This window comes from Oncorhynchus kisutch, linkage group LG20 (assembly GCF_002021735.2).
Source record: "Oncorhynchus kisutch isolate 150728-3 linkage group LG20, Okis_V2, whole genome shotgun sequence".
NCBI classification, from domain to species: Eukaryota; Metazoa; Chordata; class Actinopteri; order Salmoniformes; family Salmonidae; genus Oncorhynchus; species Oncorhynchus kisutch.
In genome coordinates, this window is record NC_034193.2 from 16,355,203 (window position 1) to 16,381,545 (window position 26,343).

At 41.7% G+C, this 26,343-nt stretch overlaps 2 protein-coding genes across 6 annotated transcripts in view; one reads left to right on the forward strand and one right to left on the reverse strand.

Moving 5' to 3' along the window:
- The first annotated feature begins 4,823 nt into the window (after positions 1-4,823).
- LOC109865387 (mitogen-activated protein kinase 8-like) lies at positions 4,824-21,153 on the forward strand. 4 transcript variants are annotated; one of them, XM_020453525.2, is made up of 12 exons: positions 4,824-5,178; positions 8,080-8,260; positions 9,884-10,013; positions 10,385-10,443; positions 12,940-13,078; positions 13,298-13,463; positions 14,903-14,974; positions 15,606-15,788; positions 16,214-16,338; positions 16,941-17,004; positions 17,616-17,693; positions 17,975-21,153. In XM_020453525.2, the coding sequence occupies exons 2-12, from the start codon at positions 8,139-8,141 to the stop codon at positions 17,989-17,991; spliced, it is 1,155 nt and encodes a 384-aa protein (XP_020309114.1). In that variant the 5' UTR covers positions 4,824-5,178; positions 8,080-8,138; the 3' UTR covers positions 17,992-21,153. The 4 variants fall into 4 exon arrangements, with proteins under 4 accessions (XP_020309114.1, XP_031655761.1, XP_031655762.1 ...); XM_031799901.1 differs by lacking the exon at positions 14,903-14,974 and adding an exon at positions 13,987-14,058 and having other exon boundaries at positions 4,833-5,178; positions 17,980-21,153; XM_031799902.1 differs by lacking the exon at positions 14,903-14,974 and adding an exon at positions 13,987-14,058 and having other exon boundaries at positions 4,836-5,178.
- A 133-nt stretch (positions 21,154-21,286) lies between these two features.
- arhgap22b (Rho GTPase activating protein 22b) overlaps positions 21,287-26,343 on the reverse strand; it is a 37,142-nt gene continuing 32,085 nt past the window's right edge. For both annotated transcript variants that reach the window (XM_020453520.2, XM_020453521.2), the window contains 5 exons: positions 25,047-25,179; positions 24,800-24,873; positions 24,562-24,683; positions 23,317-24,277; positions 21,287-23,034 (listed from right to left, as the gene is read on the reverse strand). In XM_020453520.2, coding sequence (XP_020309109.1) covers positions 22,812-23,034; positions 23,317-24,277; positions 24,562-24,683; positions 24,800-24,873; positions 25,047-25,179 — 1,513 coding nt within the window. In that variant the 3' untranslated portion in view covers positions 21,287-22,811. The remainder of the gene's footprint in view (positions 23,035-23,316; positions 24,278-24,561; positions 24,684-24,799; positions 24,874-25,046; positions 25,180-26,343) is intronic.

Here is a 26,343-nt window from a genome sequence, read left to right on the forward strand (position 1 = left end):
GTAAAATGGCAATACTGTATATAAAGGACATCAACAAAGTGAGATTTATTGATGGGTACGCCCACTACCTAAATACCACGTTCTCAATTGGTTTACTCTGAAAATAAACAAATATAGGTCTATCTTTGCAACAGGACAGTTTGTACAAAAATATATAAATAATTTAAATATAAAGGCATGATAACTGGATATATTAATGCTGTCGTTACATTTAAAACATATTTACTAACTCTTATCCTGGCAAAATATCAAAATCACTTGCCCAATAATTAAATTGATGTGCTAAAACTGTCGCTGACGATAAACTATTTAGGTTAAGATCATGCCTACCAGAGGCTATTGTCTAGAAACTGTCGATGGAATATGTTGTAATTAAACTGTAAATACCTAATGACAAGATCAGGCCACAATTACCTTCCGATGACATACCGGCATTCATTCACTTACTCATTGGTCGTGTTCCCGGAACTTTTAGACATTCATAGAATATCACATTTGTGTTGAATAGATGTAGGTCTATATTTTTGTGCAATTCTATCAAATTAAACCCATAACTTTACCTAATTTCATTCAATATATGAAGAAGTCCCTCTTCAGAAAACCTCCAGCTCGAATGTAATCTTCTCAAGCATCACACGGCATTCCACCTGTGGCTGTACTCTTCAATCGCTACTTTTTCTAGCCTATCAGGCGACTTTTCATCTATCCATAATTCCATCACAAAATAGCGTGGAAATAAGTAATTTTCTCCATTGAATATAATGTTCTGTACACAAACGTAGCGATGTATCGATACTGGGTTTTCAGTCAATTTTGACTATTTTTAGACTCCAGGTATAAGAACTCAATTGGATTACGCAGGAGCTGTTTGACAAGCAGCAAGGTAGTGGTCAACCAATCGGTGTGGGCAAGAACATTTAGCTAATCTTTCAATAGTAAAGTGATAAACGTATTGTTCTGCTCAATTCTACTAATCCAACCCGTGTTAATAATATATATATATATTTTAAAAATCGACTATAAAGTGTGATTGTTGTTTGGCTAAAGTCACCAACACTCTCTCTTGCCATCTGTTTTACTTTCTTAGATTCTCTCACACACACACACCACTTCCATTCAAAATCCTAACGCTAAACCAACACCTGACTCCTGATCCTAGTTATAAGCCTAACCCTAATTGTAACCCTAAAAGAATGGCGCTGAAGGGAATAGTACTGCCATTAGTTGGGGCGAAGGGCACACTACTCATCCCAGGAGGCGTTATAGAGGCCAGTGTGTGGGATACCAGATGAGACTAGGTTGGCAAGTGGATAAACCGCATTTCCCTTCTGTTCAATTGGCGACCATTTGTTTACCAATTTTTCTTACTTTTAAGAGCAGTCTACAGCTCTTGTGTCGGCGCATGTGAAAAATAAATTGTATTTCATTTGATTTGAACCCTGAACCTAACCCCTAAACCTAAAATAGCTTAGGCCCACGAGAACAAATGCACAGTTAATGTAACGGTTCTCTTGTGGTGAAGGAGAGTCGGACCAAAATGCGGCGTGTAGATTGCGATCCATGTTTAATAAACAAACGTAAAGCCACGAATCAATACAAACACTACAAACCAAAGAACGTAACGAAAACCGAAACAGTCCTATCTGGTGCAAACACACAGTGAAACCCAGGCTACCTAAATATGGTTCCCAATCAGAGACAATGACTAACACCAGCCTCTGATTGAAAACCATATCAGGCCAGACATAGAAATAGACAAACTAGACATGAAACATAGAATGCCCACTCAGCTCACACCCTGACCAACCAAAACATAGAAATATACAAAGTAAACTATGGTCAGGGTGTGACAGTTAAAAAGTGAGAATAATTAGCTGGGAGAATTTTCCTTGTTTTGCCATCCTTGTGGGGACTTTTGGGGATTTCTGGTACCCAATCTCAATTCAATTCCTGGGGCTCTGTTTGTATTTGTGAACATAGCCCCAAGACCAGGTTGCTTAGGGGACTTCCTTTTAGGTGGTTGTAGAATTTAACGTCTCTTTTCTGGTAATTAGTGGGTATCAGCCTTATGTTTTACAATGTACACAGAGGACATTTTTGCAGAATTCTGCATGCAGAGTCTCAATTTGGTGTTTGTCCCATTTTGAGAATTCTTGGTTGGTGAGCGGATCCCAGACTTCACAACCAAAAAGGGCAATGGGTTCTATTATTGATTCAAGTACTTTTAGTTACAAAGATGACTTTTGAGTAGTAAGACATGTACAGTTGAAGTCAGAAGTTTACATACACTTAGGTTGGAGTCATTAGAACTTGTTTTTCAACCATTCCACAAATGTCTTGCTAACAAACTATAGTTTTGGCAAGTCGGTTAGGACATCTACTTTGTGCATGACACAAGTAATTTTTCCAAACAATTGTTTACAGACAGATTATTTCACTTATAATTCACTGTATCACAATTCCAATGGGTCAGAAGTTTACATACACTAAGTTGACTGTGCCTTTAAACAGCTTGGAAAAATCCAGAAAATGATGTCATGGCTTTAGAAGCTTCTGATAGGCTAATTGACATCATTTGAGTCAATTGGAGGTGTACCTGTGGATGTATTTCAAGGCCTACCTTCAAACTCAGTGCCTCTTTGCTTGACATAATGGGAAAATGTAAAGAAATCAGCCAAGACCTCAGAAAAAAAATGTGGACCTCCACAAGTCTGGTTCATCCTTGGGAGCATTTTCCAAACGTGTGTTCTGTCTCCTAGAGATGAACGTACTTTGATGCGAAAAGTGCAAATCAATCCCAGAACAACAGCAATGGACCTTGTGAAGATGCTGGAGGAAACAGGTACAAAAGTATCTATATCCACAGTAAAACGAGTCCTATATCGACATAACCTGAAAGGCCGCTCTGCAAGGAAGAAGCCCCTGCTCCAAAACTGCCATAAAAAAACAGACTACGGTTTGCAACTGCACATGGGGACAAAGATCATAATTTTTGGAGAAATGTCCTCTGGACTAATGAAACAAAATAGAACTGTTTAGCCATAATAACCATCGTTATAGAGGAAAAAGGGGGAGGCTTGCAAGCCGAAGAACACCATCCCAATCGTGAAGCACGGAGGTGGCAGAATCATGTTGTTTGGGGTGCTTTGCTGCAGGAGGGACTGGTGCACTTCACAAAATAGATGGCATCATGAGGAGGGGAAATCATTTGGATATATTGAAGCAACATCTCAAGACATCAGTAAGGAAGTTGAAGCTTGGTCACAAATGGGTCTTCCAAATGGACAATGACCCCAAGCATACTTACAAAGTTGTAGCAAAATGGCTTAGGGACAACAAAGTCAAGGTACTGGAGTGGCCATCACAAAGCCCTGACCTCATCCTATAGAAAATGTGTGGGCAGAACAGAAAAAGCGTGCACGAGCAAGGAGACCTACAAACCTGACTCAGTTACAGCAGCTCTGTCAGGAGGAATGGGCCAAAATTCACCCAACTTATTGTGGGAAGCTTGTGGAAGGCTACCTGAAACGTTTGACCCAAGTTAAACAATTTAAAGGCAATGCCAACTAAATACTAATTTAGTGTTGGTAAACTTCTGACCTACTGGGAATGTGATGAATTCTCTCTACTATTATTCTGCCATTTCACATTCTTAAAATAAAATGGTGATCCTAACTGACCTAAGACAGGGAATTTTTACTAGGATTAAATGTCAGGAATTGTGAAAAACAGAGTTTAAATGTATTTGGCTAAGGTGTATGCAAACTTCTGACTGCAACTTTATAAAAGCAACTGATATTATTAATAAGAAAGGGCTAGAAGCATCTTATATGGTGAGCTACCAAGTGACTAGAACAGGCAAGCCACATACTATTGTGGAGGACTTGATTCTTCCGGCTAACGCGGATATATGGCTGGGACAATGCTGGGGGAAAAGGCCAACAAAAACTATACAGACAATGCCTTCAAACAACTGTTTTACGACTCATCAGTGAAATGGCAGGAGATGTTTTGAAACAATTACTGTTTCGCATACAAGCCAGTGAATTCTATGCGTTACAGCTGGATGAGTCAACAGACTTGGCGGGCCTGGCACAGCTCCTGATATATGTCCATTATATTTATGGGGGGTCAATTCAGGAAGACAAATGAACTCAAGCTTACGGACAATGTCAAATGTGATTATAGGGAAGCACTTGAGTGAGCTGGGTGCACAATTACGCCAGTACTTTCCTGAAATGGACGACACAAACGACTGGATTCGTTATCCCTTTCATGCCCTGCTTCCAGTCCACTTACCGATATCTGAACAAGAGAGCCTCATCGAAATTGCAACAAGTGGTTCTGTGAAAATTGAATTTAATCAGAAGCCACTGCCAGATTTCTGGGTAGGGCTGCGCTCAGAATATCTTGCCAGCTGTGTCACTAGAGATTCTGGGTTTGAGTCCAGGCTCTGTCGCAGCCGGCTCCCCACGAGCTGGGTTGGGACAAAAACTCTCACTCATTCTTATGTTTAATAAATGTATAATATAGTGTGTGTGTGGCAGGCTTACAATGATGGCAAAAAAACAACATTTGAGAGTGCACTGACCCTGGTGCTAGAGGGGGTACGCAGCTGGAGGTTGAATGTTTGAAGGGGTACTGGACTATAAAAAGTTTGGGAACCACTGCTCTACTGAGATTTACTGTCAGGGCCCAGGTCTGGCAGAATCTGAGCAGAAGATCTAGGTGCTGCTGTAGGTTCTCTCTCGCGTAAGTGCTTATTATGGCGAGATCACAGAGGTGAAATGCCTATAATTTGTCCTGCATAGTCTACATAACCTAATACCGTGAGAGGTAGGCTACCGCAGGCTATACAACATCGCAGGACGATTTGCTCTTGAATGTCACCTAGTTCTCATCGGCAACTTCCGGCAGACATCGCAAGGTTTCGATGACATCGGTATGAAATGGCAGAAACTGACTCTGTGTCACAGACTCAAAGATTAGGCTACGTAGTACACATGTATTTTGCAGACCCAGGCCTGCCAGTGGAAGGAAACGCAGTGGATTCAGAGGTTGTCCTACTAAGCAAAAAATAATATAATATCTTCAAACATTCTGCTGTATATTTCAACGGAAGACCAGAAACCGTGGTTTGACAGTTTTGGAATTTCTAACGCGTTCTTTTGGAGTAGGGTGAGTTCGATATTAAACCATTATAATACATGTTATTGTTAGCAGTGGGGGGAGGGTATTAGCACTGATGGGTTGCAAAGAACACAGAAAATACATTAAATAACTGCAATTAGCTAGTTGGACCATATTGTCAAGTTTAGCCTTTTAAAGACATGCACGGCATAAAAAAAAAGATGGCTATTGGGATATTCTCAAACGCGCACGACAGGCTACAAAATGCGCTAACGTTACATTTGAAGACTAACTACCTGCTAACAGCTAGTGCTACATTGTAACAACGACCTAACGTTAAGTATCTTCGCGGCATATAGTCTACTGACAACATCAACGGCGTGGTTACATTTGCCATGCTATATTTTGATTTGTAACATCACCATAATTTCTAAAATGAATAAGAAACACAAGCCCACCATTCGGTCATAAATGGGCTTTTGACAATTAGCCTACCACCAATGGACTAGTATAAACTTGTGAGTGCAAGTTAACTTATTGCATGCTGCTAGTGCGTCAAGTCGATTTCTATTAAACAAGTGAGAGGTGTATAACTGGAATTTGTCTATATTTCATCCTATATATCTAAGAATAGCAGAATAATGAATCGACGATATTATGGTCACATCGACAACCATCTATTATAATAAGAACGCTATTTATCATGTAAATATGGTTAAATCATATCTTAATTTGACTATCTATTCAAGTAAAGATTAATACAATTTCGGTGATGTTTAGTGTCGCATGTTGTTTTTAAATGGTTTTGGACACCTTCATTAACCATTCCAGGTGTGTCATGTAGAAGAATGACCTCCATAACAGATGAAGCCAGAGGCTTTTGGCACATTGCTTCTAATGCTGATGTCTGCTCTCAGTGGTGATAGGCTTCAGTGTCTTCATTAGCTGGAAAAGTAGGCTGGTGAATCACAGAAAAACACATAGATAATGTGAGAAGTCATATTAATTTAGGTTAGATGTAGACCCCAGCTGGGCATTGCTCTATGAAAGAGGGTCATGGATTGCCCTGAATAGTTTGACAGCGGGTTTGAAAGCTGAACAACCCATTTTCATGTTCAGCTTTCTTCCAGTTATGCATTTAGTTTATTCCTTGAAATGAAATGGCCCCCATTTTACTGAAATGCCCCACACCGCGAACGTGTGATTAGTGAGAGACCTTGAAACAGCATCAGATGATGTAGCGTGACGACATGCTTCATCGCTATGGTTCTCTGCCTCCCTCTGATTGCATATTCTCTCAGATTCTCTGTGATTTGAAGCAGCACTCATCTAAGTTTCACATCTAAAGACCAACTGACATGTCATAAAAATGCTCACATTCCAGTGATAATGTGGCGGGAAAAAAATAGTGTCATTCATGTTGTTTTAATAAAATTACACGCATATCATTCAATTTAATCCGACTGTATTGCTATGGTCATCCTGTTGTTCACACCGCCATTCATGCTGCTCCAGAGCACACAATTGGATGGAGCGACTGCATGGAAACGATTTCATTTTGAATTTGGCAAAGCATTCTGTTCAGACTTCTCCAAACCCTGTTTTAGTCCCTCCATCTCATAGCAGGGCTTCAGGCCGTTGACATGCCTTTCAACCGGGATGAAAAAACCCTGCTGAACGCCCCTTCATGTGGAAAAGGGGAAGGGGGTGGCTGTATAGGAGTATGGAGGTCAAGTCATGGTCTGTTGACCGTGCAGCCATCAGCCAGTGAAAATGTCCTCAGCACAAATGTTCTAGATTTGACTAATGATTTCTTCTTCTAGCTCCTTATCAAATCCAGCACTCCCTCCCGCTCTCCTTTTCTCTCTCTGCCTCAATACTTCCTTCCATTTGCCTGAACAATGAGTCTTAAATATACATTTCTGCATGCTCAAATGGGCTTCGGACAGTGGTACTAGTCCCTCTTGTTGTGCTAGCTGTGGGATTTCTCTATCAGCTAGTGATGAACTTTTCTAGCGCTGGCCAATATCTCTCCCGAACAATCATCTAAAGACATTGTTTCTATGTTAAAATCAAGCCCGGACGACTCGTTACTATTGTGGCAAGGAAACAAAACACCAAGTGGATTTAACTTCTTTAGCAAAACAGCCCTAATGTTTGAAATTAACATACTTTTAGTGTCATCCAGAGTCACATTTATTTATTTTCCCTGCCTTTCCACACAGTATTTTACATACAGCAGGTTTTTAAAGGACCAGAGTGTGGTCTGCTTTGTTTTAATTTTTGCCATGGAAACGTATTGCGACACTGGTATCTACACGGGCCTATTTCAAATGCTAGCAAAGCACTGCCACAAACCCCAGGAAATGCCTCTCTGTTTTCTGATATTGGAGATGTTTTTAAAGCTATAGAAGCAGGATGTATGCAATGGATTTTTTTGAGTTGAAGGTTTAGCCAGCTTAGGCTAACACAATTGTGGCTGAAACATTGGTCCCTGTTTAGACCACAATTGATTGGTGGTACCAGACAGTTTGCTGGGCTGATGTTTTGCTCTGCAGTGCTCTGGTTTTACATTTTTGAAAGCTGTGATCCAAATCCTGGAATGAATTTGTACAGTATATTGATTTATGATGGGATATAAAATACCAGCTAATCCTATAAACCCAGAACTATAATGTGTGGTAATGCATTTAAACCTTTTATATTAACTGCATGTGTAACGCAGTATACCCTCGCTAGCCTAGATGACCCAAATGTCATCGCTATTCAGGGAGGACTTGATTTCTCTCATATACTGAATAATTTCCCCTCATGAATTTTGACACACAATGCAGCCTCTGTCAATTGTACTCCCATAGATTGACAGCTATGGCTTGGAAGGTCCAGGTAATAAGCTGATAATATGCTAATTGCTTTTTTATCTTTCTGTTTCTTCTCCCTCTGTCTTAGGTCTTGAGACAGAAGTCCCACTTGGATGCCCAAAACACACACTTTGTCCAGATTTCATCATGAATCGGAATAAGCGTGAAAAGGAGTATTACAGTTTAGATGTCGGGGATTCCACTTTTACGGTTTTGAAGCGCTACCAGAATTTAAGACCCATAGGCTCCGGAGCACAAGGGATTGTCTGGTGAGTAGATGGAGCTGTGAATTGGAAAGGAAAAGAGATGCCCTGTAGCGCAATGCTCATTTTCCAGTGGCTATGTTAAAACTGTGTGTGTTACTTTGGGAAAGAACATCTCGTCTGAATCATACTATAAAATATAACAATTTGCCAGCTATTTGAAATGGTATTGGAAGTCAATGTGATTCATACGTTATTAGCTGCTGTAGGTTGAAATGGTATTGGAAGTCAATGTGATTCATACGTTATTAGCTGCTGTAGGTTGAAATGGCATTGGAAGTCAATATGATACGTTATTAGCTGCTGTAGGTTGAAATGGCATTGGAAGTCAATGTGATTCATACGTTATTAGCTGCTGTAGGTTGAAATGGTATTGGAAGTCAATGTGATTCATACGTTATTAGCTGCTGTAGGTTGAAATGGCATTGGAAGTCAATATGATACGTTATTAGCTGCTGTAGGTTGAAATGGCATTGGAAGTCAATATGATACGTTATTAGCTGCTGTAGGTTGAAATGGCATTGGAAGTCAATGTGATTCATACGTTATTAGCTGCTGTAGGTTGAAATGGTATTGGAAGTCAATGTGATTCATACGTTATTAGCTGCTGTAGGTTGAAATGGTATTGGAAGTCAATGTGATTCATACGTTATTAGCTGCTGTAGGTTGAAATGGCATTGGAAGTCAATATGATACGTTATTAGCTGCTGTAGGTTGAAATGGCATTGGAAGTCAATATGATACGTTATTAGCTGCTGTAGGTTGAAATGGTATTGGAAGTCAATATGATACGTTATTAGCTGCTGTAGGTTGAAATGGTATTGGAAGTCAATATGATACGTTATTAGCTGCTGTAGGTTGAAATGGCATTGGAAGTCAATATGATACGTTATTAGCTGCTGTAGGTTGAAATGGCATTGGAAGTCAATGTGATTCATACGTTATTAGCTGCTGTAGGTTGAAATGGCATTGGAAGTCATTATGATACGTTATTAGCTGCTGTAGGTTGAAATGGCATTGGAAGTCAATATGATACGTTATTAGCTGCTGTAGGTTGAAATGGCATTGGAAGTCAATATGATACGTTATTAGCTGCTGTAGGTTGAAATGGTATTGGAAGTCAATGTGATACGTTATTAGCTGCTGTAGGTTGAAATGGCTTTGGAAGTCAATATGATACGTTATTAGCTGCTGTAGGTTGAAATGGCATTGGAAGTCAATATGATACGTTATTAGCTGCTGTAGGTTGAAATGGCATTGGAAGTCAATATGATACGTTATTAGCTGCTGTAGGTTGAAATGGTATTGGAAGTCAATATGATACGTTATTAGCTGCTGTAGGTTGAAATGGTATTGGAAGTCAATATGATACGTTATTAGCTGCTGTAGGTTGAAATGGCATTGGAAGTCAATATGATATGTTATTAGCTGCTTTAAGTTTGTTTATATGCTATATGTTTGCCATTGGTCCAGTATTACACTTCAATCATTTGGACTCTGATATTGATCTAGGATGTGGGAAATAAGGAGCAAAACTCATCTTTCATTAAAAAATATATATATTTAATGCTAGCCTTCTTCAGATGCATCATAAAGTATGGACGTACATTTGTATTCTTGTGTTTCCAGCTCAGCGTATGACCACAACCTTGAACGAAATGTGGCAATTAAAAAACTCAGCCGGCCTTTCCAGAACCAGACCCATGCCAAAAGAGCTTGCAGAGAACTGGTGCTCATGAAATGTGTCAACCATAAGAACGTAAGCTATTTACCTCTCTGAATCTGTGTGTCTGATAGAAAAAGGGGAACAGCAAGTAGAAAAGGGAGTTGTCCCAAATTATAGAATAGAAAGTTGTGAAAGCATTTTCTCTTGTACAATTGAACCAAAATGTAAGATCATCACAGATCATTCTAGAATGTTGATCCTCTTGTAGCTCTTATATGAATTCTTGATGTTTCCATTTTTCTAAAATGTCATTGTCTATTTGATGTGGTGTTATTCATATTCGGAAGAACCCTTCTGTAGTTTTAGCGCGCCCTTAGGCAGCATATTGTCAGCATGAAATGCAATGTTCCTACATACGCTGCTCACAGAACTATGATGAACTGATGCATCTTATATCTCCACAGATCATTGGCCTATTAAATGTATTCACGCCACAGAAGACGCTGGAAGAATTTCAAGATGTGTAAGTAACGTCATCGTCGCCTTTGCTTATAAAATCAATACGGATAAATTGCAATACTGTATAATCTCTGTTCCCTGGTAGACTGTAGTGCTGAAATGGCCAAAAATATATTTTGGATGTTGGTTTTTTGTTGTACAGTGTAGTGGGGACCAGGGTCTATTGTGGGATAACTGAAGGGTTAGTACATTGTAGTGCATGGGAGGAAATGTGATTCATTCTCAGAGCGGAGGGAGGTACTTTGAGAATCTCTGTCTTTCTGATTTGGATCTAAAAAGAAAAATGAACATCATGGCTGGGGGGTAAACAGCCTTTTTCACTATGACGGAGTATGACGGAGGAGCAGCCCACTCCTGTGTGTGTGTGTATGTATCCTGCAGCATCACACAATAGAATACATTTGAGTCATTTATGAAGTCATTTACGATGCTTTATTAAGAAGTGTAATAGACCAGGGTTTTTCAAACTATTCTTGCCCAGGCAAACCAGTGACCGAGGGACCACCATCATATCTTAGCAAAACGAAAAGGAATCACATCTTGTCTTATCATTGGGTGAATGATAATGGCAAGTACAAGTAATCAACATTTTAAAATGAATAGATTTGGTCGACAGTTATTATTTTGACCTCCCCACAGTTTATTGGAAGAGGAAGTGTAACTTGCAACTTGAAAGGTAACTTGCACTTTTTAATCTACACAGTTTGGCATCAAGCTGAGAAACACTTTAGCAGTTTTAAGATAATTTCCTGCAATTCTATGTATTTTGCCATGGCTAATGCTGTGTTCCTCTGCTCTAACATTATAACAAAATCAATGGACATGTGGCCTGAATGACCGTGAACATTTTTTTATTTTAGATTCTCCCTGACTGTGTAGCTGTTATTTGATTGTTAGTTCTCAAAGAGCGCATTATTTATATATACGCACTACCGTTTAGAAGTTTGGGGTCAGAAATTAGACATTTCCTTGTTTTCCATGAAAACATACATGAAGTGGGTTGCAAAATTAATAGGAAATATAGTCAAGATGTTGACAAGGTTATAAATAATGATTTTTAATTTAAATAATAATTGTATCCTTCAAACATTGCTTTCGTCAAAGAATTCTCAGACAATTACAGCCTTGCAGACCTTTGGCAGTCTCGTTGTCAATTTGTTGTGGTAATCTGAAGAGATTTCACCCCGTGCTTCCTGAAGCACCTCCCACAAGTTGGATTGGCTTGATGGGCACTTCTTATGTACCCTACGGTCAGGCTGCTCCCACAACAGCTCAATAGGGTTGAGACCTGGTGACTGTGCTGGCCACTCCATTATAGACAGAATACCAGCTCACTGCTTCTTCCCTAAATAGTTATTGCATAGTTTGGAGCTGTACTTTGGGGCGGCAGGGTAGCCTAGTGGTTAGAGCGTTGGACTAGTAACCAAAAGGTTTCATGTTCAAATCCCTGAGCTGACAAGGTACAAATCTGTCGTTCTGCCCCTGAACAGGCAGTTAACCCACTGTTCCTAGGCCGTCATTGAAAATAAGAATTTGTTCTTAACTGACTTGCCTAGTTAAATAAAGGTCAAATTTAAATTTAAAAATTGTCCTGTTGTTGGAGGAAATTGGCTCCAATTAAGCGCCGTCCACAGGGTATGGCGTTGCAAAATGGAGTGAAATCTTCAAGATCCCTTTTACCCTGTACAAATCTCCCACTTTACCACAACCAAAGCACCCCCAGACCATCACATTGCCTCCACCATGCTTGACAGATGGCATCTCTTCCAGCATCTTTTCATTTTTTTATGCAATTCACAAATGTTCTTCTTTGAGATCCGAACACCTCAAACTTAGATTTGTCTGTCCAGTGTCTGTGTTCTTTTGCCCATCTTAATCTTAAATTTTATTGGCCAGTCTGAGATATGGCTTTTTCTTTGCAACCATGCAAAGAAAAAGGCCAGCATCCCGAGTCACCTCTTCACTTTTGAGGTTGAGACCAGTGTTTTGCGGGTACTATTTAATGAAGCTGCCAGTTGAGGACTTGTGAGGCGTCTGTTTTGTCTGTACTTGTCCTCTTGCTCAGTTATGCACCGGGGCCTCCCACTCCTCTTTCTATTCTGGTTAGCTGTTCTGTGAAGGGAGTAGTACACAGCGTTGTATGAGATCTACAGTTTCTTAGAAATTTCTCGCATGGAATAGCTTTCATTTCTCAGAACAAGACTAGACTGACGAGTTTCAGAATAAAGGTGATTGTTTCTGGCCATTTTGAGCCTGTAATCAAACCCACAAATGCTGATGCTCCAGATACTCAACTAATCTAATGGTCAGTCTGAAGCCCTGGTGTGTGAGTGAGAGCGTGAGATGTGTGCACTCTGCTCATATTCTTTCATGTGTGTGGGTGTATCTGTGTGCGTCTGCCTGTGTATGCATACGTTTGTGAGTGTATACGTGTGCACTGCACACCTTTCTGTGTAATGTCATCCACCCTCCCTTCCCTCTCCTCTGTATCCGTCCCCAGGTATATTGTGATGGAGCTGATGGATGCCAACCTGTGCCAGGTGATTCAGATGGAGCTGGACCACGAGCGGCTGTCCTATCTGCTCTACCAGATGCTGTGTGGCATCAAGCACCTTCACGCTGCGGGCATCATACACAGGGTGGGCACACATCACCACACCTTGCCTGGCCAAGCAACCTTAATATGACCCAGTCCTCCTGTGTATTCCTAAAGTTGTCCCTTCTCTTACAATGTATTCAGCTTTGGAGAATAAAATAAAATAAATACAAATTAATTTCAGTGGTGTGAATGGAACTTAATCATCGGTAGAGAGTTATCCATCTCTAAAGCGTATCCCCCTCCTGTCCCCCAACCTCAGGATCTGAAACCCAGCAACATTGTGGTAAAGTCTGACTGCACGCTGAAGATCCTGGACTTTGGATTGGCCAGGACAGCGGCCACGGGACTCCTGATGACCCCGTACGTGGTGACCCGCTACTACCGTGCCCCTGAAGTCATATTGGGCATGGGTTACCAGGCCAATGGTGAGTGAGCGACCGAGGGATCGGCCAATTGGAGCTGTGTGTGCTGCAGAACGCTGTTTGTCGCATGCCCCGCCCACAAGGTCCTGAGACACACCCACCTTCACAGCCACACCCCCCCTCCCGTGTCAGTGTCGCAGTCAGAGGGGTAGGTGGCACGCCTGGCTATGCGTTGTGGGTTCCTTTCCTGCTGCATAGAGAGCCAGTGCAGAGCAGGTGTAGTTCTTGTGTTTTCTAAGAGGCTGTCCAGAGAGGGCGCAGCTAGACTAGATGTCAGTGTGATCCAGTCCCTAGTTTGGCTTGCCTTTAGCAATTGACGTTTACTGCAAGAATGTGCAGATGTGATGGGGCTTGATATCTCCGAATCATTGGACTCGCTGCGATAAAATTCAAAGATTAAATACGAGGGAAAAATCTGCCTGAAAATATGAGCATCCCTGCAGTGTCTAAAAACGACCCAAACTTTCCTGCTGACTTGTTGCTTTGCCTTTCTTCTTCTCCTTCTTTCTATGCTACACATATTTAGTGGATATATGGGCTGTGGGCTGCATTATGGCAGAAATGGTTCGCCACAAAATCCTTTTTCCAGGAAGGGATTGTATCCTTGTGCTGCTTGAAGCAGTTCAGTCTGCATTTGAATTTTTTATTTATTTTTGAAGGCTTGTTTACAATGGAGATCATGTCAAAGAACAACTGTCAAAATTCTATTTCTCTTCTGATTTGCCTGACACCTCCACTCCCCCCCCATACCTTCCCTCTATCCCCCAAAGCACCCAGTGCTGTAGCTTGATGCACTTCCGACTTATGCAACAAGCTCCTGAAGTAGAATTCGACAGTGTTTTGCGCTTTCATTTTTTACCAACACAATTGCAAAACATTCCCTTTTAAATCATATTGTTTGATGTTCTTCTTCAAAGATAAGCAGCCATTTTGGCAGAGAATAAGAAATGGACCCTGTCCTAACAGAATATCTAATATCAATGATTGACTGGTCGATCTTTTATCAATGATCAAAAATTGGCCTTTGTCTATTAAACTGATAGTAAAAAATCTTGAGGGTTTTATGTATTTCTGCTGTCATAATACAGTTTCTGCAGGCCTCGAGTGTCAGTGTCTTGCTAGCCGAAAGCCAATGCTATGTGGCCAATGTAGAAAAAAAAAAGAAAGCCAATGTAGGCAGTTCTTTGGCCCACTTCCACTTTGTTTAATAGTATGCCAGATAGTGAAGCAAAAAACCCTCACCTTCTCATGATGCACTGCCTAGTCGGACACTGACAGCGGTTTGACATGAGAGTTGGCATGCCTTCATTTTCTTTGTTGGTATTCACACACATCACCTTGTCTGCATCGTAATTACTTCCTTGTTTTATGATTTTTCATATGATTTTTTTTGGATTGCTTTGAGTTCTGCATGCTAATTTGGTTGTCATTCCATTTTTCAGTTGATGTCTGGTCTATTGGCTGCATCATGGCAGAAATGGTCCGAGGTAGTGTGTTGTTCCCAGGCACAGATCGTATCCTTCCCTGGACCCTAGTCGTCCCTCCATTGTGTGTGTGAATATTTGTGTGTGTGTGAATATTTGTGTGTGTGTGTGTATACAAATGTGTTTGTTGTGTGTGTGTGTCTGGTGGTCAGCGTATCGTACTGCATTTACATGTTAGTCATTTAGCAGATGCTCTTAACCAGTGCGAGTTACAGGATCGATTAGGGTTAAGTCCCTTGCTCAAGGGCACATCGACAGATTTTTCACCTAGTCTCCTTAGGGATTTGAAACCAGCGACCTTTCACTCCATCCAAATTACTTTCCACTGGGTTGGGTATATGTGAAAGGGTTTGTACCTGTCGGCGGCCATTTCAACTCAAGGGAAAAGTGTTCTGATCACTTCACCTCCATTACACAGTCCCACGCCGAGACTGTTTTCAGTCTTCTTTGTGTCCGTCTCACTGGAGAAGAAGCGATCAAACAGCTTTCACTTGGTTCCTCAATCACAGTTGTTGTACAAAGTCAACAGTGAAAGAAATTTGCCTCGGTGTCCAGTGTCTGTCATCCTCCTCCTTTATCCCAACTACAAGCACAAAACATTGCCAATATTCCGCCTCTGAAAAGCCCTTTGCAGTGTTTTTCTTACATGTTGGAACGTCAGATATTGATCAGTGGAACAAGGTGATCGAGCAGCTGGGGACTCCAAGTCAGGAGTTCCTGATGAAGCTCAACCAGTCAGTGAGGACTTATGTGGAAAACAGACCCCGCTATGCCGGCTATACCTTCGAGAAGCTCTTCCCCGACGTCCTCTTCCCAGCTGACTCAGAGCACAACAAACTGAAAGGTAAGCGGGGAGAGCACACTCCCCTGGGGGACACCCCAAGCATGGAAACTGCAGTATGGTGTGTCATTGTGAGATGCAAAATGTCTCATACATGTCTGTATGACTAGAATATCCCATATATAGTAGTCAGTTATTTGCTGAATATAAGTATATTATGTGCCTAACACTGTCTCTGATATGCACTAACTAATCGAGTCCGACTTATGTGACCAATTGGAAATTCCACGGAAAGTAGTCTGATCATGAATAGTATTTTATGTAGTGGTTTGAAGCATTACTCTGCTTTGATTCGGATCATGTTTGACTAAGGGACTCTATTCTGGCCCACTACACTCATTTATAAGCACAGTGAATGTCAGCCGAGGGAATGAAAGGGGAATTTGCTCACGCCATTAATTTCTCTATTTGTCTCAATTGTCTTGCAGCAAGTCAAGCCAGAGACCTATTATCGAAGATGCTGGTAATAGATGCATCCAAACGGATCTCTGTGAGCGAGGCTCTCCAGCACCCCTACATCAATGTGTGGTATGATCCAACTGAAGTGGAGGCGGTAAGCACTTACTGGCCCATTATGTGGGTGTGGAGGGGTGGTTCTTGTGTTAATGACCTACTCTTACGTTAGATAATAACATGACTCTTCATTTACTGTGTGTGTGTTTTTATTTTTTATACGTGCATATGCCTCGAAATACACATTGAGTGGTGATTCACAATAAGAGGGAACGTCAAAACAGCCACACGCAAAATTATGAAAGCCCTGTGAGTTTGCCTGCCTGGAAAAAGCTTAGCCCGGATCAGATCATAAAACTCCCTGACTATTTAAGCAGGGGCTCTGGATTTGACATCCATTGACAGCCAGGTCGTCATCACCGAGAGTGCACTTGCCGTTTTTCCTCTGTCAACCAATCAGACCCCGGCTACCATAAAGTGCGGGGGTGGAGAATGAGATGTTGCACTCAACTCAGTCACTCGCATGCAAGCATTCCTCACAACTGACAAAATCGGCCTTGAGACGTGTAGATTTGGCTGCAGTGCAGCGCCTTGCGCAAATGTATCAAATTTGATTGTGACTCAGCCAAGTGAAGAGAAGGCCAAAAGTCCCCATGTCACCCCACTTAAAGTACACTTTGCCCTGTCCTGTTCCTCTTGCAGCCCCCACCACTGATCACAGACAAGCAGCTGGATGAGAGGGAGCACACGGTGGAGGAGTGGAAAGGTACAGTAGAGAGCGAGAGAAGCCATTTTCCTTACCCAATCTTTGATTCATACACTTTGAGCATGTTTAAATTTTCCACTATGTTACATTACAATTGCACATTATTCTACTAAGAATCTACATCTCAAGATGTTCTTGTGGGACATTCAATCTTAATATTTGAGTTTTATGCAGGTTTTGCCCTTTGTCTGTCTGTCCTAAAAAAATGCCTGTCTAAAGTGAGATGTGTTTATGGTGCATCCTACCCCTCCCTATCTGTCTAATCTAAACCTGGTCTGGTGATCTAACCCTGCTTCCTCTGGGAGCGTGATAATGACGACAGGGCATTCACACCCGAGTCTAGCAGAGCCCTGTTTATTGGCTCTATTCTCAATTCTGGACTCCCGTGTCATATCATGCTAGCAATGTTCCGGTCTGTCATGTTCTTCTTAGGTTTATGTCTCATGTTTAAGGTTGCAAAATTCTTGAGATTCACAGGTTTTCCAGAGATTCCAGTTGGAAGATACCTAAATAGCCTGCATGTTCCCTCCTAATTCCAGGAATCTGTTTTGGTGTAGTTACCAGAAGTTCAACTGTAGTCACTCTTTACTAAATCTTGTGATTCATTGCAGATTTGATATACATGGAGGTTCAGGACTGGGAGGAGAGAACGAAGAATGGAGTGATCCGGGGACAGCCAGCGTCTTTAGGTTAGTTTAGAGTTTTCTCCAAGGGCAACCTAGCACTCAAACTCTGATAGTTATACTCTATAACTAGGGCCCAGAGTTGTTCCTGGTCAGGTCTTATGGTCAGAGAAATCTGCTGGTTCTACAGTACTATGTGTGGGAGCAACAAATTGAGACTGGCATGGTCTCTCTGCCCGTAGTTGGCTTCTGTTCCAGTTCTTAATGAAGAACCTTCCTCTTTCTGCCTAACCAGAAGTAGTTTAAGTCTGACTTGATACCCCCTATCTGTTTCTCCATACATGTAGCACAGGTGCAGCAGTGAGCAGCAGCTTCCAGCAGCACCCTTCTGCGTCGTCCTCGTCCGCCAACGATGTGTCCTCCATGTCCACCGACCCCACCCTGGCCTCGGACACAGACAGCAGCCTGGAGACAGCCTCTAACACGGACCCGCTGGGCTGCTGCAGATGACCATCACCCTGCCCTGGTCCCTGTCCCTCCAGTCCCTCCGCTTGTCTTCAATGGTGTAGAGTTTAGGCCAGTTTCGATGTTTGTTTGTTTGTTTGTAAAAAAAAAAAAAGTTTAAAAACAAAAACATTTTTTCCTTAAAGTACTACTACAGAGTCATTTTTATTACATTTTATTAATATTTTTTAGTCCAGGCTGTATTATCAATTTATTTTTAATCTAGGAACTTTATGATTTCACTACGCTGCAGTTTTGGCCAATGGTGATAGTTTGAGAACGTCTGTAAAAGAGTTTTACATGCTTTCATTTTGTATCTTTGTTTTTAGTTTCATCTACTTCTATTTAAGCTACTGCTGTTTCAACTGGCCATATAAATGTAGAATGAGTTTGTACAGATTTTATGGTGAATATATTTTTTTCAAATTTAGTTTGCAGTGAGTCATTCTAACCATCATTTAATTGATACATTTATGATTTTAGTACTCCCCTTCTGAATAGTACTATTTCTTTGTCTATTCTAATCTCTTTCATATAGAATATTGTTTCATGCATATCCATTGGGTTGGATTTTGTGATATACTTTAGATTTATTTGTAAAAAAACAAACAAAAAAAACAGTTTTCCTCGTGAGTCACTACCTCCTTGAAAAAACAAAACAGTTTATCAAACCGCTTTCTTTTTTTATTTTCTCATTAGTTTAGTCTTAAAATATCTCAAAATGCTGTTAGATTCCTGAACCATTTTCTCTTTTGGTAAGAGAAGACATTTAGTATCTCTTTTTTGTTGTTGAATTTTTGTCTGAATTTTCTTTTCCAGTGTTATGGGTGTTACAGTATATGACGGAAATGGCGCAGATAGGCCCAGAAAGGAAACTAAGGAGCTTTTGATCATTTTCTTTGTTTGTCAGTGCTGAAGGCACTGCTTCCTCTACACTGGTCAGTTATCCTCCAGTGATTCTTTTCTACAGCCCCACTGTCAAAGAAAGAGTAAACCTATGTTGAACGCTAGGACTGAGAAACGTGGCAGTATGCCGAAGAGCTTTGTGAGAAATAGGATGTTACTAGTTAGAATACATGACTTGGAGACGGTTGAAGGTATACGAAGAATGTGTTTCGATTGAGTCCAACACAGGGACGTAAAGAGAGGGCTTGTGCATGTGGTGATGTTGGTTGTCTTTGCAGGGATGGACATTCTGCCAGCTTAAAGCGCAGAAACAAACTATTTAATGAAACAAGGTTCCTAATCTGTGCTCATGTTATTCATGTAATATAAGTGTGCAGGCAGTTTGCAGACATTTCAAATTGGAAAATGAGTGCACAATACGTAAGTAATAAGCTGGATCTCAGAGAAGATAATTGGCTGAACCCTTTGCAGAACTTGTACGTGTGCATGCACTAAATAAATGTCACCCTATGCTTAGTACATCACACAATAGCTACAGAACCACCTCAAAACCCAAGTGAATCAGTGATTCTGAACTGTATGCAATAATGGTGTCCTTAGTGTTTAAAAAAAAAATGTTTTAATTTAGCTTTTAAAAGGAAAAAGTGCCTGTAGTTTGTCAAGCATTCATTCCTGAGTATCTCGGAAGAGGATGAGTAGTCCTGTTGTGTCGAGGTCAATAACGGTTCCTGATAATGACTACAGTAGTTTCCACAAATAAGTCAATCACATTTGAGGCGTTTTATCGTTAATGTATTGTACATTTTCTTGGAATTGGTAAGTCTCCAACTTTACCGTCAATGTTCTGTCAAGAGGATGATGTATGCTTCTGATTATTTTAGCTCATACATTTGAAATGTTTTCAAAAAGGGGGCAGTTTTATCAAAGTAGGTCTTTCATCAAAGTAAAATACGTTTAAAAAAATTACAATGACTGGTAGGTGCGTATGGTTTGCGGCTTTACTTTGCTTGATGATTTTAGGAGGGAAATTATCATTCTGTTTTGCCTCATTTCCTCTATTAAGCCAAATGTATTTGCGCTGAATGGTGGCTGTGGCAGTGTAGCTGTTATGCGGTGGCGTTGAAGAATGCCTGTGCTAAATTATGGAGTTTCAGAATGTAAAATACCATGTAGTGTGTTGTTGAATGGTCGAAGGGGAAGGTATGCAGAATAACAGCCAATCACATGTAACCATTATTATAGTAGCTGTGTTTATAATTCATAATTATGACTTTTTTTTGTTATTTTAAGTGCTCTTCTGTTTCTTAACCCAGCATTATTAGGGACACATTCAGAATTGTTTGACTTTTTCTGTGGCTTTTTGCTTTTCTATCACATCTCTGAAAATTGTAATTGTGATTTTTAAGTAGGCTTTGATGAACTACCTCACACTCAATTTCTACTAGTTCTTGGATACCTAGTTGCCCACATGATTAGCTATCGAAGACATGTGAATACAGAGTCCGTTATTTATTTATTTGAAAGTGTAATATTGTCAATGTTAGGAAACTTCTAGTTGTGTACGGTGTGTACTTCACCTAGATGTAAAGAGAATTGTTTATGTAAATGTCATACCCCCCCTCTTTTCCCCTCTTGTTTTTACAGTTCATGTGCAATACCTTCTGCAAATTATGCTAGTAGTAAACTAAGTGATGGATCTAGCCTGTTACTTTGTATTTTTCTGAAGGTAGAGAAATGTTTGGTACTGTCAATCCATGTTTTCCTTTTTTATGAATTAGGATGATTCCTTGTGACTTTTAATCTATGATGTTACGTAATCAGTCCTAAACCAGTCCTTAATCTATGGCCAGAGGCGGTTATATCATACATGGCCAATAGATTTGGATTGGGATAAGGCCAAACAATGATAAAGGAAAAAATGTTAAAGATAAGTAATGCCTAAAAACAAACTCATATATATATGGTGCTGGTTTGTTATGCAACTAGTTAAACATTTCTGGCTCTGCATCCTGATCACAGCCAATGAAAAGTACACTACTGGAATTAAAACACTGGGATCTGATGATGCCAACTTAAAAAACAAACATGTACTGCAAATAAAAGAAACCAAATTTGACTCATGCATTTGTAGGTCTTTCTTTTGAGCTTGATCTTAATATGTGGTATAATGTGTTGGAATTGTGAGTAAGACACTCTGAACTAAGTAGAAGATGCACTGAACACAAGCTTGCTGACCCATACATAAGGTATCAGTCACGAAATGACACCTGTCATCTTTATTTACTTAGATTGCCATAATGCCATTCATTACAAGTGTGTAGATTCATAATAAATAAGCAACTAAAATCTTAATCAATGACATAAGAAACATTCAGCCTAAGTTTGTTTTAAGAGAGACACATTTCAACTGCAATCATCGACAGGGCGAACACTAGACGCTTGTCTATAACGGTCGTCTTTCAAAACACAACCTTGTGAACAGCATATGAAAAGGGTCTGTATAAAATGTAAAAACAAAACAAAAAATAGTCACATTACCTTAATGAATGCACATTATTATACTGCTTATAGTGGTCTTCAAGAACCAAATCATGTTTCGTGTTCAAGCCTCAAGACATGTCTATGCAGTAGCAGTAATCATTTGCTGGGGGATTCTATCAACAGTTTCACCACATGCAACGCTCACATGAGAATGTTCTGGGAAATGTATATAATTGTTATCCATTCAAATCTATGTCAATGTTTTAAAAATTAGTTTAGGCTCAATTTACAGGGCTGGCTTGATCAACAACACAGTTACATTCACTAAAGTATACACCATTTTTCAAAATGGTAAATTAATGTCGGTGCATAAAGATGTCAGAATTCAGGTTTGACTTCATTGTTTTACCACTAAGTTATATATTGGATTTTTAAACTACAGCCTGCGACATGGTTCAACACGCCAATAAATCAGAACATTATACTTCTTTGTTTTTAAATCGCCGTCTTGGAGCTAGAATTGGGATCATGTATACTGTGCTAACGACAACACTGGAGAACAGGAGAGCAATACAGCGAACGTATCAAACGAGGTATTCGCGGCAAGTACATGGGGGCCGCCATCTTTATGCACCTCCGCGATTGTTATCTTACTGCAAGTGACTCTGAGGATGTCATGTGGCTCTTCAACACATTTGGAGTAGTGATTAAGTTAAGCAATACATGTGCCATGTGAGTATTGACAGTAATTGACTAACTACACCTCTGGACAAGCACGCAACATTTTCTTTTATCGAATTCAAAAAGTCTGCAAAGGCACAGCCAGCACACTTCTTCATTGTTCCTTTGAGGGCAGTAATCAGCTTCATGTGCCCCAAACCAACATGGTGGCTTCAACCCTGGTCCTTAGCAGAGTCCAGCTTTGGTAATGTTGTATTTGCATATTGTGTACTGTTGTAGGCAGCATATGATTAACACAGCAGGGATTATTGTATAGTCATAATGATAGCAGTCGAAACCCTTTGATTTACATTAAAAGTATACTGACAGAGTTGACCAGAGTAAACCAAGGACCGAGGCTTTGTCACCAAACGACACGGAATTCCATCCAGATAGATACTCGTGGTAGTCATAGGCACACTTTGAGGCCTGAGGAAACATTGAGAGACGCAGCTGCCTGCGTTGGACAACATGCAGTATTATTCACCGAGTCCATGTAGTTGTCAGTCTTGCTTGCCAGACTCATGGCACTCAGCTGTGGGAAGAGACTATAGAGGTCTATGACCAGGGCTATTAAATGTCACTAGTCCTTGCTCCCAGAGCCAGGTCCCCCAGAGTGGAGAAGAAGTCCTCCATTTCCTTCTCTAGGAGCCGGTTCCTGTTCTCTGCGTCGTGACGGGCTCGCTCTGAGTTGCGGAGCTTGATCTCCAGCATCCGCTGCTTTTTTCTCTCCTGCTCCATCTCCTGCTCCAGACGCTCCATCTGAGCACACAGCGCCGCACTGGACTCCTCCAGCCTGCAGGGGGCACACACACACATATGTTGTTTTCCACAAATGTAGAGCTGGTGCTCCTCAATACATGTAACCCGAGAAAGATTGTTGACAGATTTATAGCAATATTGAGTATTTTAGAGGGGAAAATACTTTAGTCCTTTGATTTTTTGGGACACTAGGAATCAATCTACTCAGACAGTGCATATTTTGATGTTATGTTCACATTAACTGTTTCTCAGAAGTTTCTTTCAAAATTCTGACTTATAAACCCCCATAGTACAATAAATAACCTTGCAGACTTACCTTTTGATCCTGGTCTCGTAGGCCACCTTCTGTTTCCTCAGCTCATCCTTCAGACCCTCCACCAGGCTGGTAAGTGCTTTGGAGCCTCCATCAAGGTCTTCTGGTGTCACAATGGACGGCACCACCATATTGGCTATGGTGTTCCCGTTGTCACTGCAGCCTGCACTGCTAACACACAGCTCCATGGCTTCACTACTGTCCTGCTCTTGCTCTGAGACCCTATCTCCAACTCTCTCCTCCACCCGGCCTCCCCTCTGACCCTGGCCCGGGCCCTGGGGTGAGGCTAGCTCCTGCCATTGGCACTCCTCTAGACCCTTCCCATTACCACAGTTAAGCCCTGAGGGCTCGCTGCCTGAGTCGGATGCAGAGATGTCACAGGAGGAGGTAGACCAAGGCGTGCTGGCTACACTAGGGCCACTGCCCATGCTGGAGGAAGACGTGACGTTGTCGTAGGTGGACAGTCTCTGGGAAAAGCCGGTGGAGTCCCTGACACGCTCCCCCGAGGAGGTGCGCCTGTGGCTCCTCAGAGAGGACAGCCCGTTCATCAGCCAGTTGCCACTGGGGGACACGGTGGTGACGTCGGCCTGAGGAGGGGGCCGTGCCGTTGAGGTGCCCTTGAAGGAGTACTTCCAGGAGGGAAGGTTCTTGGTCTGCTTGCTGGGGCTGACCACTGGCTCCCCCTTCCCTGAAGGAGCAAGTCTAGGTGGAGGGGTGGTGGCAGCACAGAGCTTTGCGTCCAAAGAAGAGGCGCTGCTGCAGGCGAGGTCCTCGTTGGGGTTGGTGGGGCAGTTCTGGAGGTCCTCCTCAGAGATCCAGCCACCGATGCTGTGCTGCTGGAGCCTTTGGCCCTGGAGGGTCACCTCTGGCTGGGGAACAGGGACCTCCAGCTCCCCCCTCCCCGAGTACAGACGGTTATGTTCACTGATCAGTACGGTCATGAGGCTTTGGACTAGGGAGGTCCCTTAACAGGAAATAAAAAACAATAAGGAACTATACTGTACAACGCTGCTCTACTTGAGATTTGACATGTTTTATGAACTAGAGATAGACAAGATGAGTCATGAATAGATAACATGCAATAGTGACGTTTCTCTGTACTCTGCTTTCCATAGGCTAATGTACTGTATGTACTACTCTGCCTCATACCTCCCAGACAGTTGTATAAAAAAATATTAGGAATGTCTCATATGATTAATACAGTGCCTATTAATATCAGTATAATATAAAATGAATGAGAGTTCACACCTTCCATAATAGCCACTGGGTCCTCCATTTTGGGTCGGAGGATATTTGGTCCAAATACCGTGGCCAGGTTCTGTACACTCATCTTGTTTTTGTTTGCGTGAGACTGGACCTCGTCAAGAAACCTACAAAGGAAGGCATGGCACGGTGGGATGGAATTAAAATGATATGAAAATGGCACCGTGATAAAATAAGATATTTGAGATCTTCAAAAGAAGGAGTTGTATGTTTGTGGACGTACATGCATATATACTTCAGGAGATTGTAGTTGGCGGGAGGAAGATTGCTCACTTGCTTGACCAGCTCCTGTACACCCTAAAAGATGAGATGAGAACATACAGTATCACCATCACTTGTTTCTTCACATAGACAACATGTACTTGAACACTGGCTTCTATCGAATGACAGAGCAGTTCTGTTCTTTGGCTTCGGTGTCATAGTGTGAATACTAACATGAACTGGAACTAGTGCAGAGAAGTGTCTCTTACCTCCTCCACGTCTTTGGCCAGCAGCTGAGCACAGGAGAGGAAGTCCTCATACTTGGAGAAAGGGACCACAGGCTCAGGCAGTTCACGGAGGTAGAGCTTCAGCAGGGATGCCACCGTGTGGACGTCAGTGTTACTGCAAGAGGGTACAAAATAGTTATCTAGAGTGGTCTACTAACTGCATGAATCAGTCCAATAGCAAGTGCTATAGCCTTAGTGGCCAACAGTAGAGGGATTTGTTGTGTGTTTCACAGGCGGCTGGGTGGCACCTTAATTGGGGAGGACGGGCTCATAGTAATGGCAGTAATGGAATGAAGTCAAAACATCGTACACATGGTTTACTTATGTTTGAGACCATTCCATTCACTTCATTCCAGTCGTTGTTATGAGCCGTTCACCCCTCACCAGCCTCGTGTGTATACACTATCACAGTACAGGATGCATACTCAGAGCAGGCACTGACCAGCTGTCTTCATTGACATTTCCAACTCTCCCTGACTCAGTCTGTAATGCCTACATGTTTCAAATAGACCACCATAGTCCTTGTGCCCTAGAACTCCAAGGTAACCTGCCTAAATGACTATTGCCCCGTAGCACTCACATCTGTAGCAATGAAATACTTTGAAAGGCTGGTCATGGCTCCCAAACGGATCCACAGATGATGCAATCTCTATTGCACTTCACACTGCCCTCTCCCAACTGGACAAAAGGAACACCTACATGAGAATGCTGTTCAGCGTTCTACACCATAGTGTCCTCCAAGCTCATCACTAAGCTAAAGACCCTGGGACTGAACACATCCCTTTGAACCTGGATCCTGGATTTTCTGATGGGCCGCCCCCAGGTGGTGAGGGTAGGCAGCAACACATCCGCCACACTGACCCCCAACACGGAGGCCCATCAAGGGTGTATGCTTAGTCCCCTCCTGTACTGCCTGTTCACCTATGACTGCGTGGCCACACACGACTCCAACACGACGGTAATATGCCTGATCACCCACGACGATGGGTCGACTGTTCTCTCTGCAACCGCATTACAAGCAGTAACGGAGCGCCAAGTCTGGGACCAAAAGACTCCTGAACATTTTCTACCCCAAGCCATAAGACGGCTGAACAGCCATTAATCAAATGGCTACCCTTATTTTTGCACTGACTCTCTTGCACAGGCTCGATATACACTCACTGGAATCTAACCACAAACTCGCAAATACTACACACACACACACAAATTGCTACTATCTGTTTATTATCTATGTATAGTCACTTTACCCCTACTTACATGCACATACCTCAATTACCTC

Bases quoted from the DNA above. Each gene is read 5' to 3' on its own strand.
- LOC109865387 (XM_031799901.1), top strand. From the start codon at position 8,139: ATGAATCGGAATAAGCGTGAAAAGGAGTATTACAGTTTAGATGTCGGG. The intron at 10,014-10,384 runs GTAAGCTATTTA...ATATCTCCACAG, and splicing joins AATGTGTCAACCATAAGAAC to ATCATTGGCCTATTAAATGT. The intron at 15,789-16,213 runs GTAAGCGGGGAG...ATTGTCTTGCAG, and splicing joins AGAGCACAACAAACTGAAAG to CAAGTCAAGCCAGAGACCTA.